This window comes from Odocoileus virginianus, chromosome 5, assembly GCF_023699985.2.
Source record: "Odocoileus virginianus isolate 20LAN1187 ecotype Illinois chromosome 5, Ovbor_1.2, whole genome shotgun sequence".
Taxonomy (NCBI): Eukaryota; Metazoa; Chordata; class Mammalia; order Artiodactyla; family Cervidae; genus Odocoileus; species Odocoileus virginianus.
The window spans coordinates 33,929,077-33,950,323 of NC_069678.1; the positions used below are offsets into that span (position 1 = coordinate 33,929,077).

The 21,247-nt window shown below is 38.7% G+C and overlaps 1 protein-coding gene across 4 annotated transcripts in view; it reads left to right on the forward strand.

The window, feature by feature from the left end:
- DPYD (dihydropyrimidine dehydrogenase) overlaps positions 1-21,247 on the forward strand; it is a 904,243-nt gene that overhangs the window by 333,942 nt on the left and 549,054 nt on the right. Inside the window, exon 9 of one of the 4 annotated variants that reach the window (XM_070467758.1) lies at positions 17,355-18,836. The exons of 2 other annotated variants lie outside the window; for them this stretch is intronic. In XM_070467758.1, coding sequence (XP_070323859.1) covers positions 17,355-17,380 — 26 coding nt within the window. In that variant the 3' untranslated portion in view covers positions 17,381-18,836. Of the gene's footprint in view, positions 1-5,857; positions 7,380-17,354; positions 18,837-21,247 lie in introns of those variants that run through there. One more of the 4 variants, XM_070467757.1, reaches the window with a different exon arrangement.

The following is a 21,247-nucleotide window of genomic DNA, read 5'->3' on the forward strand; positions in this document are numbered from 1 at the left end:
TTACAACTTTGACTAGAGCTTAAAACATTTTTTCCTATTGATTTGTTTCAACAAACATTAATGAAGCACTGACAAATGCAGGAAACTCTGGGCTTGGCACTGTGGGAAATATAAACTTATTCACTCAACAAATATTAATAGTTCTTGATATATTTCAGGATCACAGAGAGTGAATAAAAAGAAGGAAGTGGTCTCAGATTTCACTTTGCCCACAGGCTAGTAGGTGCACAGTCAGGATAAGTTTTTGTTTTGTTTTATCACTGATTTCTTCAGTTCAGTCGCTCAGTCATGTCTGACTCTTTACGACCCCATGAATCGCAGCACACCAGGCCTCACTGTCCATCACCAACTCCCGGAGTCTACCCAAACCCATGTCTATCGAGTCAGTGATGCCATCCAGCCATCTCATCCTCTGTCGTCCCCTCCTCCTCTTGCCCCCAATCCCTCCCAGCATCAGGGTCTTTTCCAATGAGTCAACTCTTCGTATGAGGTGACCAAAGTGTTGGAGTTTCAGTTTCAGCGTCAGTCCTTCCAGTGAACACCCAGGCCTGATCTCCTTTAGGATGGACTGGTTGGATCTCCTTGCAGTCCAAGGGACTCTCAAGAGTCTTCTCATCACCACAGTTCAAAAGCATCAATTTTTCGGTGCTCAGCTTTCTTCACAGTCCAACTCTCACATCCATACATGACCACTGGAAAAACCATAGCCTTGACTAGACGGACCTTTGTTGACAAAGTAATCTCTGCTTTTTAATCTGCTGTCTAGGTTGGTCATAACTTTCCTTCCAAGGAGTAGGCATCTTTTAATTTCATGGCTGCAGTCACCATCTGCTGTGATTTTAGAGCCACCCCCCCAAAAAAAAAAGACTGACACTTTTTCCACTGTTTCCCATCTATTTCCCATGAAGTGATGGAACCAGATACCATGATCTTAGTTTTCTGAATGTTGAGCTTTGAACCAACTTTTTCACTCTCCTCTTCACTTTCATCAAGAGGCTCTTTAGTTCCTCTTCACTCTCTGCCATAAGGGTGGTGTCATCTGCATATCTGAGGTTATTGATATTTCTCCCAGCAATCTTGATTCCAGCTTGTGCTTCTTCCAGCCCAGTGTTTCTCATTTTTCCTATTTTTTTACTCCTTTTCCTATTTGGAACCAGTCTGTTCTTCCATGTCCAGTTCTAACTATTGCTTAAACGACCTCAAAAGGGCAGTGATTTATCTGTTGAGGGATTTATCATCTGCCACAGCCCTCATGAACTCCCTCCTCCATTTTCCCAGTTACTTTTGATATGTCAGGGTTATTGTACAAGTTTGCAAAACTTCAGAATTGGAAAATTACTGTTTAAATTATTGTTTTATCATTATATTAACTTTCCAAGTTAGCACAACAGAGTACCACAAACTGAGTGGCCTAAACAGCAAAGTGTGTTTTCCCACAATTTTGAGGGCTAGATATCTAAGATCTAGATGTCAGTATGGTTGGTTTCCTCTGAGACCTAGCTCCATAGCTTGTGGATGGTTATCTTCTCCCTGTGTCAGTATTTTCATGCTCTTTCCTCTGTGCATTTTTATTGTCTTTATTTCCTTTTCTAATAAGGATACCAGACATAACGGATTAAGACCTATCTCATGACCTTAACTTTATTTTATTGTAGCTACCTCTTTGAAGACCCTGTCTCCAAATACAGTGGCATTTTGGCTATTGAAGTTTGGGACTTCTTTTTTTTTTTTAAATTTTTTATTAGTTGGAGGCTAATTACTTCACAATACTGTAGTGGTTTTTGTCATACAATGAAATGAATCAGCCATGGATATACATATATTCCACATCCCGATCCCCCCTCCCACCTCCCTCTCCACCCGATCCCTCTGGGTCTTCCCAGTGCACCAGGCCCGAGCACTTGTTTCATGCATCCAACCTGGGCTGGTGATCTGTTTCACCCTAGATAATATGCATGTTTCAATGCTATTCTCTTGAAACATCCCACCCTCGCCTTCTCCCAGAGTCCACAAGTCTGTTCTATACATCTGTGTCTGTTTTTCTGCTTTGCATATAGGGTTATCATTACCATCTTTCTAAATTCCATATATATGTGTTAGTATACTGTAATGGTCTTTATCTTTCTGGCTTACTTCAGTCCATATAATGGACTACAGTTTCATCCATCTCATTAGAACTGATTCAAATGAGTTCTTTTTAATGGCTGAATAATATTCCATGGTGTATATGTACCACAGCTTCCTCATCCATTCGTCTGCTGATGGGCATCTAGGTTGCTTCCATGTCCTGGCTATGATAAACAGTGATGCGATGAACATTGGGGTGCACATGTCTCTTTCAGATCTGGTTTCCTCGGTGTGTATGCCCAGAAGTGGGATTGCTGGGTCATGTGGCAGTTCTATTTCCAGTTTTTTAAGAAATCTCCACACTGTTTTCCATAGCCGTTGTACTAGTTTGCATTCCCACCAACAGTGTAAGAGGGTTCCCTTTTCTCCACACCCTCTCTAAGTTTGGGACTTCAACACATAACTTTTGCAGCACAAAATTCAGGTCATTATAATTACTGTCCTGGATATCATCTACAATTAAACTATCATAATTCTATATCCTTTTTTTCTTCTGTTGTATCTGCTATTACTCTAATCCAGATGTTTGTACATGTTAATATTTTCTCTTAATGACAGCCTCTCTATATCAGAAATTCTACTTTTATTTTGTCCGTTCAACTAAAATTATCCTCCTTAATAGTTCTTTTAATTATATTGTGTCCCTTATCAAAACCCCCTAATTAAAATGCTTCTGTTGCCCAGGGCTGACTTTCTGGGGTCTTGGTAACAACTGAACACTCTGTGGTAACAATTTTATTTCTAATTATTCTGTACTAAATCATCTCTACCCTAGATTGGTCATTCTTTTCACTTTCTATGATATTCCACCTTCAAACTTGTTCTGGTCTGTTTGGCTAAAGTAGTGTATGATAGGTTTCCTCACTATTAAGTTACCTTTTTTCTCTTTTCATACTCTTTGGAAGGAAGTCACTATAATCAGGCCTTTCTTAAAAGCTGAGGAGTTATCCTTCCCTTTTTGAGAATAGGATATCTGCATAAATTATTTGGAATTATTCTCTGTGAAGATTTGTCTATTCTGCCTGTTTATTTGTTTACATAATCGTTTATTTGTATAAGGGTGGACTCATGGATACTTCAGAGAAGGCAATGGCATCCCACTCCAGTACTCTTGCCCAGAAAATCCTATGGAGGGAAGAGCCTTGTAGGCTGCAGTCCATGGAGTCACACTAGGAGTCAGACACGACTGAGCTACTTCACTTTCACTTTCATGCATTGGAGAAGGAAATGGCAACCCACTCCAATATTCTTGCCTGGAGAATCCCATAGATGGAGGAGCCTGGTGGGCTGCTGTCTGTGGGGTCGCACAGAGTCAGACACGACTGAAGCGACTTAGCAGCAACAGCAGCAGCAGCATGAATACTTATTTTGTGCTCTGGGATATAATCTAATATTAAGTATATTGTATATAATATATTTATTTTGTAATTTTTCCATCTGTGGCCATTAGAAGTTCTTTAAGTTGGTTCCAGTGTTTCTTTGATATATCCCCATTATCTGGGGAGTGTGTGTATGAGTGTGTGTATTTGTGTTTTTAACATTTAACTTCTGGCACTACAAGAGACTATAAGCATATCTTGCGTGATTCTTACCCTAGTCCTAGAATCAGCCATTTTGCCAAGGTCCTTTTATTAAAAACCAAGATCTCAGAGCTAAGCATGAAAATTGCTGTTGCAGTACTGTTGCTTCTAGGACCTCTAACTGACAGAACAAAATAAGATACATGTGTATACTCACCTGTGTACATGCATATATCTATAAATATATAATCATCTATACCTGTAAGGACTTCCCTGGTGGCTCAGATGGTAAAGAATCTGCCTGCAATGCAGGAGACCTGGGTTCGATCCCTGGGTTGGGAAGATCCCCTGGAGAAGGAAATGGCAACCCACTCCGGTATTCTTGCCGGGAGAATTCCATGGGCAGAGGAACCTGGTTGGCTACCCCCACGGGGTCACAAAGTCGGACATGACTGAGTGACTAACACTTTCACATTATACTAAGCTGAACATGAATATATACTCTTGTCTCCCTCTCTAATTCATTGCCACTCAGTCATTTTAGCATCTTCCCTTTATTTGCCTGTATCTTCCTGCATCTCCTATGTGAGAAAGCTGACTCCCATCATATGTCATTGATTTACCTAATTGTTCAGTTCCAGTGTAGTGTATGTATGCTAAGTCGCTTCAGTCATGTCCTACTCTTTGTGACTCTATGGACAGTAGCTCACCAGGCTCCTCTGTCCATGGGATTCTCCAGGCAAGAATACTGGAGTGGATTGACATGCCCTCCTCCAGGGGATCATTCCAGACCCAGGGATCAAACCCCTGTTTCTTATATCTCCTTCACTGGCAGGCGTACCATGTACCTGTGACTTCTCAGGTGGCTCAGTGGTAAAGAATCTACCTGCTAACGTAGGAGCCACAGAAGACACGGGTTATATCCCTGAGCTGTGAAAATCGCCTGGAGTAGGAAACGGCAACCCACTCCAGTATTCTTAGCTGGCAAATCCCATGGACAGAGGAATCTGGTGGGTTACAATCTGTAGGGTTGCAAAGAGTCAGACATGACTGAGCACACTCATGCACATGCATGCCCCAGGTACCTACCGTATTTCTGTATTACTCAAAATTCATAGAAGAGTGAGAAATTTATAGTAAGTTCTCAGTGTTTATGCTGAAAATAGTTAATATTTTTGATACTTAAATTCTTTGATATCCAAAGACATTCAGCTTCTTGCAATGCTGGCATGACCATCATTATGAATTTAGATACTGTTACACTGTAGATGAACAAATTTACCAATTATTAGATAATTGAGTTTGAAGTAAATATGGTAGGTCTCTTAATGGGATGAAAACTTCTAATTATCCAATTTCATATAAAACTATAATACTTTTGCAAGTGGGAGACTGATTTTTTTATTAAAAAATTATAGTAAAAATTGAACCATAAAGGTGTAATTAAAATGATTAGATAAAGGCAGAAGTATGCAGGAAGCCTAAAGCTTAAATCTCCATGTGTTTGGAGACTAAAGAATGAAAGTGTATGCTAATAAACGTCATACAATAGTGAATAATATAAAAAGAAATATGGATTTCTGGTCTGATGTGTGATATTGTAAGCTATTTGAAGTTTAAGTGAAATGTTTTGGCCAATTTTATTTGCCTCTTTTTAAGAAGATGATATAGAAATGTTCTTATAAACCATGAGATGTTGCTAGTGAGAAATCTAAATATATTCAAATGGATCTGAAAACACCAGTACATAACAACTTTAAGATTAATGTCCTATAGATACCCTGAGGTAGCAATGTTGTCAAATAGCCCTAGAACCTGAGTTTGATTCATAGTAATAATACCAGAGTTCCTGTATATTTTTTTACTTATGCTGGGAAATTTTTCCTAACTATAAAATTCATTAAAAAACAATGACTAAATCAGTTCTCATAGTGTTCACCTATTTTGTATTTAGAATCAATCATGGCAATCACAGGTGTTTGATTTTGATTTAACTTACCCAGATCTATTTTTCAACATGAGAAAAAGCTGTCATACATTATAAACTTAAAAGTGTTTTAAGTCTAGAAATTAATGTTGACATATTTAAAATATCCATTTTTAATGGATAAAAATTGCTTCCAAATTTCCTGGAAACTAAGTGAAATTAGACTTTGAACATATGTAAGTGCTTGTCAGGTGGTGCTGTGGTAAAGAATCTGCCTGTACAGGAGACGCAAGAGACTCAGATTTGATCCCTCGGCCTGGAAGATCCCCTGGAGAAGGAAATGGAAACCCACTCTAGTATTCTTGTCTGAGAAATTCCATGGGCAGAGGATCCTGGCGGACTACAGCCAATGGAGTCACAGAGAGTCGGACACAACTGAGCACACATGCATACATGCACACACATATATGATTAAAAAATTGAAAAAAATACCAAGATTAAGGAAGGAAACAAAAACTTTTTAAAGGAATAAGAAACACAGCTGCTGAATTGCTAATGCTGATCAGTATTTTGAAAATAGAAACAATGGTTCTAACACTATCATTAGTTTCTCTTGCATTGATTAAAACATGGATATAGATTGAATATATGTAGTATGTTTGAAAGAGAAGTAAATGATTTTTTCAGAGTTCTCATGTGACATTCTGAAAAATTAAGTACAAAAGTACACTTAATTCCAATATAATGGAAAGTAGTTGTTATCTTTACATATTTCTAAATGTATAGACAAGTGAATCAGTACAGAATACTGTGTTTTATCATGACAACCAGCATATCCATTTTGATTATAAACTGATAGTTGTCAACTTGATATAAATAAGATTCTTGAATATAATTTGTTATAAATTGTCTAGGAATAATTTTATTAAGCATCTCTAGCAATTCTAAGAGAAATGAAAATATGTTTTGACTACATAATTTTGATTGGGAGCCAAACAATTAATTGGTTATGTTTCTATATAAGATTAGATTTTGTAAATTAACAATATGTATAAAACAAAATACTAACACTTTGTCAAAGAATCCATATAACAACCCAGTGATGTGATATATTAGTCTGTTATAGACTGGAGTATATATGAAGATGAATAAAAACATCTTCATTGAAATACATACTAGTTGTAAAGCTGAGACATAAAACTACATCCTCTGATGTTTCTGGGCTTCCCTCATAGCTCAGTCAGTACATCATCTGCCTGCAATGCAGGAGACCCGCGTTCAATTCCTGGATCGGAAAGATCCCCTGGAGAAGGAAATGGCAACCCACTCCAATATGGCAACCCACTCCAGAATCCCATGGACACAGGAGCCTGGCGGGATGCAGTCCATGGGCTTGCAAGAGTCGGACACGACTTAGCAACTAAAACCACCTGATGTTTCTGGTTCATTATGATATCTTCTGTGTTGCACAGCCTATGACTTGATTTGGTTCCCTGACAAAAACTAAGTACTGGTCTATAAGCAAGGAACCCTGTGCTCCAGGCTAAGCTGTGCCTTTCAGAGGTCAGTGATTATAGTACCATGGTTGAAATGGTGCTTCTGAAGCCTGATGATCGGAATTGAAATCTATTTATTTCTGAAGTGTATGACCACGTGGGTTCAAGTTCTGTGTGGTCTGTAGCAGTGCCACTGACAATGTAACCATTGACTGGTGCCAGACTCTGAAGTAGTTGGTACTGACCAATAATAAACTGGTGTTTATTTTCATGTCTGATGAATCAAATAATAAAATATCAGGGCATATATTTGTATGATTGCTGTTTTTTCAATTCATATTTCTAATAGCTTATATTTCTATTGTTTTACCAAAGTTATTTTTTGAAGTGGATTTGAATTAAAGAAGACTGCCCCCTCACCACAGAGAGTTTGAGAAACACTGATCTTGAATGGCACTAGTGTTGCTTTAATTTTCTCATCAGTGAAATGAGACAAAAGCAAACCAGGGAAATGATTTTCATACAATTTAGGTGACAGCATTCCAAAGGGTCTATTGTAGCACCCCCAAATTCTTTCTCTATATACTTCTCTATTTGGTTTCTTATGCAGTTATTAGAACTACAACAGGTCTGGCCATGGTATGACCTATGTTTTGGTGGGAACAAAGGGCAAACCAAGAGTCTTTCAAGAGAAGGTAGGTTGAGACTTCTTTTTTTCATAAAAATTATTCTTACTTCAGGGTGAAAACTAATGGTTTAATGCTGTGCTTAGTCACTCAGTTGTGTACAAGTCTTTGTGACCCCATTCGGGATTCTCCAGGCAAAAACACTGGAGTGGGTTGCCATGCCCTCCTCCAGGGGATCTTCCCAACCCAGGGATTGAACCCAGGTCTCCCATGTTGCAGGCACATTCTTTACCCACTGAGCCACCAGGAAAGATTAATGTAAATACGAGTTACCTCATAGCTGCTTCCAGCTGACTGAGTGGGTCTAGGGTGGAGGTTGGAATTTTTCTCAAGTTCTTATGCGATGCAGATACTTCAGATTTGCAGACCTTGCTTAGAGAAGCAAGGGTTTAACAAAGGTTGTTTCTCTGGTACACCTTTCCTCCTAAGTGTTTGGTAGAAGACACACCCTACTCAGAGAAAGAACCTCCTGCAGATTTTCTGTAACCATCCCTAGGTCATGAGACAAGTTTCATCCTCAGTCAGTCTGGTTGTCCTCAGTAATGCTGTTTTTCATTGGACATGTAAATTACCAAAAGTCAAAGATCCAGCAAAGCTAAGGGTCTAGAAATTCTAATGTAAATGTGACTTCATTAAAGTTTAATTTATTTCTTTTTAATGCTAACTTACAGATATGGATAGGACAGGTCTGTTTTAGTCACCATGTCTTACTGATCTAGAAGCCTGGTAAAAGGTTTATAATTGTGCCTGAAATCAATAGCCCATTGTCAATGAAATTCATTTATTGTGGACTGGTTGAGTGTTCCTGTATAGGTGTTTTCAAAACTGACTTCTTTGGAGTCATGGTCTTGTGGTTTTAGTGAAGAAAAGTGTGAGAGCTGTAAGCATGTACATTGTGTATGGGTGTGTTTGTTCATAGTTTAGCCTCATCTTCCTATGTGGGAATTGGGTCTTTGGATCATTTATGAATTATAAAAGGCAGGAAGGAATGGTGGGAGGGAGGAAGGGAAGGAGAAAAGGTGAAAGGAGGAAGGGAGAGAGAGAAAGAGGAAAAAAGAAAGAAAAAAAATTTTCATAACTTTATTTTAGAACAAGTCTCTGGTCTCATTAACTTAGAAATTTTAATACAACAGCAGGACATTCATTCTTTGAGCTTCCCTTTTGCCAATAGCATTAAAATTTAAATGAAAAATTTAAATGTTTAAAATTGTACCAATCATTCCCCTAAGAGATGTATGTGTGTGTGTGTGTGTATATATATATATACATATATATATATGTATATATATATATATAAAATACAAATGTATAGTTTGTATGAATCATTTTTCTGCTTATTGTGTCATCACAAAGTAATTTGCACTGATATGTGAGTAGTGACAGTTATTAGTATTTCTTATTCTTAGATTTATAATATTGTCATGCCTGGAAATTTTGGTTCTAGCACAACATCCAAATTATTTTTATAAATAATTAAGTGAACAATAGGTAACCATCAGAGTCTCTGTATTGTCCCTCTGGTTTCTGAGTAGTAATCCCATTTTGTCTCAGAAAGATAATATTTTGAAGAAGTAGTCTTTTCTTATAATAATTTGAATCTCATTATCCTAAAATTACTTTCAGATACTTGAATATTAAAATAAAAAAGGATAAATCATTCACATATGTAGGGAGCTTTTCTTTTATGATGCTGAGAAAAAGTGTGAAAGTAAATGAAAAATGAAGAAATAACTGAATTTACCCATCCTTCATTAGACTAAAATTTATTGAGTACCTACTGTGTACTAAGCAGAAAGTATACGGAGAATAACAAAGCAGGGACTTCTCCTTAATGAATTCAAAGACAAAAATAAAAATATAATTAGAGTATAAAAATCAGTAAAATAGACTGAAAAACACTAGCTATAATAATAATAATGAAGAGGGGGGATACGGAGGGGGAATTTCATATCTCACTATGAGGTAGGTGGTGACACTCACTTATAAATCATCTCAAAGATATTGGTTTATCATTTGCTTCTTAAAGAAAAGATAAGAAATAACTAGAAAAAGAGGGAGGGCAGGGCCTTCAGTCAGAGAGAATCAAAATAATATGTGGAGAAATGAGAAGGAATATTGTGTTCAGGATACTACACAATGAAAGTCAAATTGGTCTATAGGAAGTGAAGTCTAGTTGCTAAAAGATTGGGAGATGTGAGACTAAACTTCAGACAACTGGAATAAGGGCTTTCTATTCCATGCTAAGGAGTTAAATGCTGGGAGTCCCTGATCAGTGATATTGCTAACTTTCAATTTCTTTCTGCCAGTATGGTGAGGAATGATTCCACTAAGATGCACTAGAAGCAGGAACATCAGTTTGGGGGATTATTTTTGTCAGCCAGGAAATAGGGCCTGTACTATGGTAGTGAGATTGAGAAGGTTAACTTGAGAAATGAAGTCAAAACAAGTAGGATTTTGTGATTTAATATATAAAGTGAGGTTTGATGAAGAAGGAGATGTTTAGGTGAATGATTCCTACTTTTTTGCATAGCTGATGAGCTGGGTAGTTGGTGTGTACTTTGGTAGTTTGGTAGTTTTTGTGTGTGTGTGTTTTATTTTTTATATGAAGGCATGCATCAAATCAATATTAGTCAGCATGAGTTCTGAGCACACTGGCTCATAGTAGGTGCTGTATAAATATATTTTGAATGAATGATAACCTTACTGTTCATAAAAGGAAAGGTAGGATTAATATTATATTTGAGGAGGAAAATGATGGGTCAAATTGTGCACATGATGAATTTGATGTTGTATTAGGCCAAGCAGTGGAAAATGTTCAGTAAGGAGTTGTGTATATGGGTATATGAATTTTTTAAAGAAGAATCATGTCTTAATCACGTTTTTTCATTCACCAGAGCACTGTTTATATAGCTCTTTAAATGTGTGTTAACTTGAATTATACTTGCCAACAATATTCAAGGAGTATTTCGGGGTTTAGCAGCCTAAGTTATTAATGGTTCTTTTTGAGCTCAGTCACTCAGTCATGTCCAACCATTTGTGACACCATGGGCTGCAGCCTGCCAGTTTCGTCTGTCCATGGGATTTTCCCAGCAAGAATTCTGGAGTGGGTTGCCATTTCCTCCTCCAAGTGGTTCTTTTACATATATAGGGAATATTTGAAATAGTTCTAGATTTTTAGAAACCTGAAGTCTTTCAGTTCAGTTCAGTTGCGCAATCTTTTCTGACTCTTTGCAACCCCACGACGGCAGCATACCACGCTTCCCTGTCCATCACCAGCTCCCGGGGTTTACACAAACTCATGTCCATCGAGTTGGTGATGCCATCCATCCATCTCATACTTTGTCATCCCCTTCTCCTCCGGCCTTCAGTCTTTCCCAGTATCAAGGTCTTTTCCAATGAGTCAGTTCATGGCATCAGGTGGTGAAAGATTTGGAGTCTCAGCTTCAGCATTATTCCTTCAAATGAAAATTCAAGACTGGTTTCTTTTAGGATGGACTGGTTGGATCTCCTTGTGACCAAAGGGACTCTCAAGAGGCTTCTCCAACACTGCAGTTCAAAAGCTTCAATTCTTCTGCTCTGAGCTTTCTTTATAGTCCAACTCTCACATCCATACATGACTACTGGAAAAACCATAGCTTTGACTAGCCAGACCTTTGTCAAAAAAGTAATGTCTCTGCTTTTTAATATACTGTCTATATTTGCCACAGCTTTTCTTCCAAAGGGCAAGCATCTTTTAATTTCATGGCTACCGTTACCATCTTCAGTGATTTTGGAGCCCAAGAAAATTAAATCTCTCAATGTTTCCATTGTTTCCCCATCTCTTTGCCATGAAGTGATGGGACCAGGTACCATGATCTTAGTTTTCTGAATGTTCAGTTTTAAGCCAACTTTTTCACTCTCCTCTTTCACTTTCATCAAGAGGCTCTTTAATTCTTCTTCACTTTCTGCCATAACAGGGTGTTATCTGCATATCTGAGGTTATTGATATTTCTCTCATCAATCTGATTCCAGTTTGTGCTTCACCCAGCCCGGCATTTTGCATGATGTACTCTGAATATAAGTTAAATAAGCAGGGTGACAATAGACAGCCTTGACATACTCCTTTCATGATTTGGAACCAGTCTGTTGTTCCATGTCCAGTTTTAACTGTTGCTTCTTGACCTGCATACAAATTTCTCAGGAGCAGGTCAGGTGGTCTTGTATTCCCATCTCTTTCAGAATTTTCCACAGTTTTTTGTGATCCACACAGTCAGAGGTTTTGGCATAGTCAGTAAAGCAGAAGTAGATGTTTTTCTGAAACTCTCTTGCTTTTTTGATGATCCAACAGATGTTGGCAATTTGATCTCTGGTTCCTCTGCCTTTTCTAAATCTGCTTCAGTATCTAGAAGTTCCCGGTTCACGTACTGTTAAAGCCTGGCATGGAGAATTTTGAGCATTACTTTGCTAACATGTGAGATAAGTGTAATTGTGTGGTAGTTTAACTATTCTTTGGCTCTGCCCTTCTTTGGGATTGGAATGAAAACTGACCTTTTCCAGTCCTGTGGCTACTGCTGAGTTTTCCAAATTTGCTAGATAATTGAATGCAGCACTTAACAGCATCATCTTTTAGGATTTCAAAGAGCCCACCTGGAATTCCATCACCTCCATTATCTTTGTTTATAGTGATGCTTCCTAAGGCCCACTTCACTTCGCATTCCAGGATGTTTGGCTGTATGTAGGTGAGTGATCACACCATCGTGGATATCTGGGTCATGAAGATATTTTTTGTGTAGTTCTTCCATGTATTCTTGCCACCTCTTCTGATATCTTCTGCTTCTGTTAGGTCCATACCATTTCTGTCCTCTTTGTGCCCATCTTTGCGTGAAATAATTCCTTAGTATCTCTAATTTTCTTGAAGAGATCTCTAGTCCTTCCGATTCTATTGTTTTCCTCTATTTCTTTGCATTGATCACTGAGGAAGGCTTTCTTATCTCTCCTTGCTGTTCTTCGGAACTCTGCATTCAAATAGCTATATCTTTCCTTTTCTCCTTTGTCTTTAGCTTCTATTCTTTTCATAGCTATTTGTAAGGCCTCCTCAGACAAGCAGTTTGCCATTTTGCCATTTTTTCATGGGGATGGTCTTGGTAAATGCGTCCTGTACAATGTCACGAACCTCCATCCATAGGTCTTCAGGCAGTCTGTCAGATCTAATCCCTTGAATCTATTTGTCATTTCCAATGTATAACTGTAAAGGATTTGATTTAGGTCACACCTGAATGGTCTAGTGGTTTTCCCTACTTTCTTTAAGTCTGAATTTGGCAATAAAAATTTATGGTCTGAGCCTCAATCAGCTCCTGGTCTTTTTTTTGCTGACTGTATAGAGCTTCTCCATCTCTGGCTGCAAAGAATATAATCAGTCTGATTTTGGTATTGACCATCTGATTATGTTCATGTGTAGAGTCTTCTCTTGTATCGTTGGAAGAGTGTGTTTGCTATGACCAGTGCATTATCTCGGCAAAACTCTGTTAGCCTTTGACATGATTTGTTTTGAACTTCAAGGCCAAATTTGCCTGTTACTCCAGGTATCTCTTGACTTCCTACTTTTTCATTTCAGTCCCCTATAATGAAAAGGATATCTTTTTGGGGGGTTCTAGATGGTTTCTACAGTTCTATGAAGGTTCCATGTAAACCTGTTCAACTTTAGGTTCTTCAGCATTACTGGTTGGGGCATAGACTTGGATTACTGTGATATTGAATGGTTTGCCTTGGAAATGAACAGCAATCTTTCTGTCGTTTTTGAGATTGCATCCAAGTACTGCATTTCGGACTCTTTTTGACTATGATGGAAACTCCATTTCTTCCAAGGGATTCTTGCCAACAATAGTAGATATAATGGTCATCTGAGTTAAATTCACCCATTCCAGTCCATTTTAGTTCACTGATTCCTGAAATTTCTATGTTCACTCTTGCCATCTCCTGTTTGACCACTTCCAATTTGCCTTGATTCGTGGACCTAACATTCCAGGATCCTATGCAATAGTGCTCTTTACTACATTGGAGTTTAACCTTCATCACCAGTCACATCCACAACTGGGTGTTGTTTTTGCTTTGGCTGTGTTTCTTCATTCTTTCTGGAGTTATTCTCCACTGATTTCCAGTATCATGTTGGGCATCTACCAACCAAGGGAGGTCATCTTTCAGTATCCTATCAGTTTTGCCTTTTCATACTGTTCATGGGGTTCTCAAGGCAAAATACTGAAGTGGTTTGCCTTTCCCTCTCCAGTGGACTACATTTTGTCAGAACTCTTAACTGTGATCCGTTCGTCTTGGGTTGGCCCTATAAATTATGGTTCATAGTTTCATGGAGTTAGACAAGGCTGTGGTTATGTGATCAGATTGGTCAGTTTTCTATGATTTTGATTTTCAGTCTGTCTGCCCTCTGATGGGTAAGGAAAAGGGGTTTATGGGAGAGACTGAGGGGAAACTGGGTCTTGTTCTGATGGGCGGGGCCATGCTCAGTTCAGTTCATTTCAGTCGCTCGGTCGTGTCTGACTCTTTGCGACCCCATGAATCACAGCATGCCAGGCCTCCCTGTCCATCACCAACTACCGGAGTCTACCCAAACCCATGTCCATCGAGTTGGTGATGCCATTCAGCCATCTTATCCTCTGTCATCCCCTTCTCCTCCTGCCCCCAATTCCTCCCAGCATCAGGGTCTTTTCCAATGAGTCAACTCTTCACATGAGGTGAACCAAAGTATTGGAGTTTCAGCTTCAGCATCAGTCCTTCCAATGAACACCCAGGACTGATCTCCTTTAGGATGGACTGGTTGGATCTCCTTGCAGCCCGAGGGACTCTCAAGAGTCTTCTCCAACACCACAGTTCAAAAGCATCAATTCTTCAGTGCTCAGCTTTCTTCACAGTCCAACTCTCACATCCATACATGACCACTGGAAAAACCATAAGCCTTGACTAGAGGACCTTTGTTGGTAAATCTTTAATCCAGTTTTCTTTTGATGCCTGGGGCTGTGTTCTCTCCCTATTGTTTGACCTGAGGCCAAACTATAGTGGGGGGTAATGAAGATAATGGCAGCCTCCTTCTCAACCCTTCAGCAGGCCAGTGCTGACCTAGGCCTTTGCCAGAGACTCATGGACAGTCACGGTCAAGTCTGGGTCAGTGTCTTGTGGGGTCCCTGCTCCTTTCTCCTGGGTCCTGGTGCACACAAGGTTTTGTTCGTGCCCTCCAAGTGTCTGTTTCCCTAGTCCTGTGTAAGTTCTGGCAGCTCTAAGGTGAGGTTAACGGTGACCTACTCTGAGAGAGCGTGTGCCATGGTGAGGTCTGCTGTACCGAGAGCCACTGCTGACCCATACCTCCGCAGGAGACACTCAAACACAGTTCTAGCTCAGTCTTTGTGGGAGTCTTTATTCACTTGAATATATGTGTGTGTGTGTGTGGGTAGGTAAATATATACATAAACTATTACAAATACACATACAATGAAATAGCATTCACCAGTAAAAAAGAAAAAAAAAGAAAAAAAAGAAATTCTTCCATGTGTGAAACAATGATAATCTGAAGGACATCAAACTAAGTGAAGTTAAGTCAGTCAAGAAAGACAAACACTGAATGATTCTTATGTTTGAAACCCTAAATAAGTCAGACTCAGAGCACCTGAGAGTCGAATGGTGAATGCCACAGACTGAGGGGTAGGGAATATGGGGAAATATTGGTCAAAGGGTACATGCTTTCAGTATAGATTAAATAATAAATAAGTTCTGGGATTTCTAATGTAGAGCACAGTGACTATAGTCATCAATTCTGTATTTTATACTTGAAATTTGCTGAGAGAGTACATCTCAAGTACTCCCCCACCACACACAAACTATGTGAGATGAGAGATGAGTTAATTTGGTAATAATAATCTTTTCATTCCGTATGTGCATTAAATTATCACATTAAAAGTAGTGAAAGTGTTAGTTGCTCAGTTGTGTCTGACTCTATGAGTGATCTGTAGCCTGCCAATCTCCTCTCTCCATGGAATTTTCCAGGCAAGAATACTGGAGAGGGTCGCTATGCCCTTCTCCAAGGGATCTTCCCAACCCAGGGATTAAACTCGGGTCTCTTGCATTGCGGGCAAATACTTTACCCTCGGAGCCAGTTATACAGCTTAAATATTTGAACACAGCTTGTTGTATAGTTGTTAAATCATGTCTGATTCTTTGCAACCCCATGGATTGTAGCCCACCAGCTCCTCTGTCCTTGGGATTTTCCCAGGCAAGAACACTGGATTGGGTTGCCATTTCCTTCTTCAGGGGATCTTCCTGACCCAGGGATTGAATCCTTGTCCCCTGCATGGGCAGGTGTGCTACAGTCCATGGGGTTGCAAAGAGGAGGACGTGACTTAGTGTCTGAACAACAATAATAATACCTTGGTTGTTAGTCAGCTGCTCAGTCGTGTCAGACTCTTAGCGACCCCATGGACAGCAGCATGTCAGGCTTCCCTCTCCTCACCATCTCCCTGAGCTTGCTCAAATTCAGGTCCATTGGGTCTGTGATGCCATTCCAAACATCTTGTCCTCTGTCTTCCCCTTCTCTTCCTTCCTTCAATCTTACCCAACATCAGGGTCTTTTCTAATGAGTCGGCCATTTGCATCACATGGTCAAAATATTAGAACTTCAGCATCAGTCCTTCCAATGAATATTCAGGATTGATTTCCTTTAGGATTGACTGCTTTGATCTCCTTGCAGTCCAAGAGACTCTCAAGACTGTTCACCAACACCAAAGTTCGAAAGCGTCAATTCTTTGGTGCTCAGCCTTCTTTATGGTCCAACTCACTCTGTATATGACTACTGGAAAACCATAGCTTTGACTTTATGGACCCTTGTTAGCAAAGTAATGTCTCTGCTTTTTAATTCACTAAGTTTGTCATAGCTTTTCTTCCCAGGAGCAAGCCTCTTTTAATTCATGATTATAGTCACCATCTGCAGTGATTTTGGAGCTCAAGAAAACAAAGTGTCACTGTTTCAGTTGTTTCCCTGTCTATTTGCCATGAAGTGATGGAACCAGCTGCCATGATCTTCATTTTTTAGTTGTTGAGTTTTAAGCCAGCTTTTCACTCTCCTCTTTCACCTTTTTCAAGAGGCTTTTTAGTTCCTCTTTGCTTTCTGCCATGGGGTGGTGTCATCTGCATATCTGAGGTTATTGATATTTCTCCTGATAATCTTGATTCTAGCTTGTGCTTCATTTTTCCTGACATTGCACATGATGTACTCTGCATATAAGTTAAATAAGCAGGGTAATGATATATAGTCTTGATGTACTCCTTTCCCAACTTTGCACCACCTTAAATGTATGCAATTTTTATTTGTCAACTATACCTCAGGAAAGTTGGGGTAAAAATAGATCATATCCTGCTCTAAATGAAAGCCTACCATTATAGAATAAACATGGCAGAAATAAGGGGCAACTCTGATTGTGGAAAGAGCATGGATGTTTGAATTAGAAGATCTCAAAGTCTTAGTTTTGTCCTTAACTAGCTTTTGGTACCAAATAATTTAAAAGTTTGTAGGCTTCATTTCTTTACTACTACTAATAAAATGTGGCTGCGATGCACACAGGTGTGGTAAAGAAAGCTGAGCACTGAAGAACTGATGCTTTTGAACTGTGGTGTTGGAGAAGACTCTTGAGAATCCCTTGGGCTGCAAGGAGATCCAACCAGTCCATCCTAAAAGAGATCAGTCCTGGGTGTTCATTGGAAGGACTGATGCTGAAGCTGAAACTCCAATTCTTTGGCCACCTGATGCAAAGAGCTGACTCATTTGAAAAGACCTTGATGCTGGGAAAGAATGAGGGCAAGAGGAGAAGATGACAGAGGATAAGATGGTTGGATGGCATCATCGGCTCAATGGACATGGGTTTGAGTGGACTCTGAGAGTTGGTGATGGACAGGGAGGCCTGGCATGCAGTTCGTGGGGTCACAAAGGGTTGGACACGACCGAGTGACTGAACTGAACTGAACTGATTAATAAAGTGAGACAGTGAGACCTGAGGACATGGGGTCTCTTCAACCTGTAACATTAAGTAATTGTGTATTTTCATACTTCAACATGATTTTAGAAATTACATTGAAAAGTGTGTGTTTTGGTGAGTGGGGAAGATGTACTTGTGATTTCTTTTTGTGTGTAACCATGACGCTTTCATTGTTAATGAACATTAAGTGACTTGAGAATTAAGTAATTGGTTTCCGGCCCCAGCTTAGTTACTTATTTGACTGTGCAATTTTGAGCAACTCAAGCTCCTTCTGAGAGAAAATCATCCTTGAAGTACCTTTATCTCAGTTTTATCTGATCTTATAAGAAGTTTCTATGTTTGATTTTACTCTGTCAAACTCACGGAGGATATCACCTCACTGTGTTGTAAATAACATATGCTATATCTGCTGGCACTAGTGATAAAGAACCTGCCTTCCTGAGTCAGGAAGATCCTCTGATGTAGGAAATGGCTACCCCCTCCAGTATTCTTGCCTGGAAAATCCCATGCAGAGAGGAACCTTACATGCTACAATGCATTGGGCCACAAAGAGTTGGACAGGACCAAGCATGCACGTGCGTGCGTGCACACACACACACACACACACACGTTTTGTCATTTGGCCTAAACATTTATAAATTAGAGTTTATTTGTTGCATATGTTTATATTGATAGCCAATGTCTTTAAATTGTAATTTTAATTTCTGAATGCATATTAAATAAATGAACAGATTTTGATGCATATTGGCAAATCAGTGTTGGTAGCAGGAGTTTTGGAAGTTTCACCATACCGATCAGTGTGTGCTTTCCTCTGCCCTCTCCTTTTGCCCTGCTTCCTTGAGGATCACGTCATCTCTCCTTCAGTTGACTCATTCTTCACCTTGATATGCTTCACAGTGAAAAACATACTTGCTTTAAGTTATTCAATGAGAAATCAAAACTCCTAGATATAGTATCAAAATGCTAACATTTTGTGATTGAAACTACCTAACCATTTATGTGAAACAGGTGATGAGCATTGTGTTAGAGGATGAACAATGATAAAGAATTTATTAAAGATTTTAATGACATGCTTATTCTTTCTTAATTATTTTCAGAGAAGTATGATTGATTTCTGTGAGCACAATGAACAGTGAGTTTGTCCCCTTGGATTATCAAGACATAAAATAGTTTCCTTTGAAAGAGAGTTTGCAAACTTAAACTTTATCAACTATTGACAGCTGCAATTATGCTTTGACTGTGCAAGTAGACTTTATATTAAATTTAAAGCAAATTTATATAACTTCTCAGAAGAGAACATTGCCTCTCGTATCAAGGCCACTTAATAAATATTTACTGAATGGACGAGGGAATATAGGGAAGGGGAGGAAGAAAGTAGGGGGAGAAGGAGAGAGGGAAGAAAAATACCTGCCTAATTCGACTTTAACGTTTATCACATTTTAAGGCAGCTATGATAATTTGATTCATAAAATTCACTGGGTTATTTAATAGTCTGTGTTAATCAGTAAGAAAATGTCAAAATTAGATACAATTAGACTCTTAATGGAAACACATTCATATATTGTTGTCTTGACCTTGATTTTCTCAGTATTTCAGAGAAGTGCCTGCTCATAAAAAGGAAGCTTGAGGTAAATTACAACCTTGTTTAGCCCTGGGGGTGGGCAGAAGGTGGGGGGTAGACGAAACAAACTCTGTTGCCATGACATAAATTGTCCTGGGGCTGTGGAAAGCATTTTCCATATAATCATTAAAACTTAAATTAAAGATATATTAAAGTGAAAATTAAAGATATAATTTGTTGCTTAATAAATGATATATGTTTTATAACTTCATTAAGGATGCTACCTTCCTTAATTTTTGCAGACCATGAGATTTTAAGTGAGGTGCATATTAACTGCAGAGATAATAATGTTTCTATATGTTAATAATTTTAAATGAAAAACACTTGAGCTATTTTCCAGCCACGTGGGAGGAATCATTTACATCTTTAAAGGCTTATTTTTACCATTAACCCCTTCATTTGAGTGGAGTGGATAGCCATATGCAAAGTATTAATTCTTTTTACATTAGTGCTAACAGCAAGTATTTTAGACCCACTGGTGTGAGAGGATTAAAAGCCACAACATTAGGCATGCACCAACATTTCTGAGATTAATCCTTGTTAGAGCAACCTAGCGGGAATATGTAACTTGATTTTCTGTTTATTGATCAGATGCTTCTTGTTTCTTTTATCGTGTGAAATGGAACTCCGCAGAGACAATATCATATTGCATTAATATGCTGAATTTAAAAAATGCAACACACGATTAAGTTAGTCTCTTAACCCTTTCTACTTTTAATGTCATTTACTATATTATTGTTGCAGGTTTTAAGGAGAGATCTGTGGAAACAGGATATACTCTAAATATTTGACATTATGCTTTTTCTAGTTGTAAATTAATGCTTGAAAGTCATGTTAACAATACATCTCTGGGAATATTTACTTTTGTTTGAGAGAAGGAGGGATTAAGAAGTCAGTGAAAAATAGATGTACTCTAAGATTTTGTTTATATTTTGAATAGAGGAAAAGGACAATATTTCTGTGCCTCCTCATTTCTTTGTTGTCAGACCCCTACCCCATCTCATTCCACTTTGTTGTCATGTTAGCATAGAAAATATTTCCTGGCCTCTCATCCTCATGATCACTTTAATTTTGCTAGATTCCAGGAGTGACATTTATTTATATTAATTAACTAGCAGAGCATGGGCAGGGCCAATCAGGAGGTGCATAGGCTACGAAAGACTTCATGATGGATGGCTTGGTTGTTTGGCTAAAACGTGACCTGGTCTGGTGGACATCTTATCCCTGATTGGTCTGAGTGTCTTAAACCACCTTGGATAGTGTGAATCAATGGATTCTTGGTGATGTCTACCCTATAGAAAGATTAAGAGATAAAAGTAGGGAAGGAGAGAGGCTATTCTACCCAAAGCATCTATAACTGCTTAATCTTGCGAATGATTATCAAAACCATTAGAGGGGACCAGGTAAGTTAATTAATTGTGTTACTTTTTGATAGAGCTATACTATGTTTGTTATTAACTAATACTTCTAAAACATACATATACAGCTAGATAAGTAGATATGGAATTACCTGTGTACTTGTAGTTGTGAAAGTTTGCATGCATATATGTTACTAATATGTACTATAAACACATATAGACACATATGCAAAGTCTATCTTCAGTTAATGCGAATTGGCCTCAAGGTTCTATACATAAGTTGGCATTTACAGCAATCAATTTATAGCAAATTTTGTCAGTATATTACTCTTAGTTAAGTTCATTTCAGTTCAGTTCAATCACTCAGTTGTGTCCGACTCTTTGCGATCCCATGAACCACAGCATGCTAGGTCTCCCCGTTCATCACCAACTCCCAGAGTCCACCCAAACCCATGTCCAAGAGTCAGTTATGCCATCCAACCATCTCATCCTCTGTCATCCC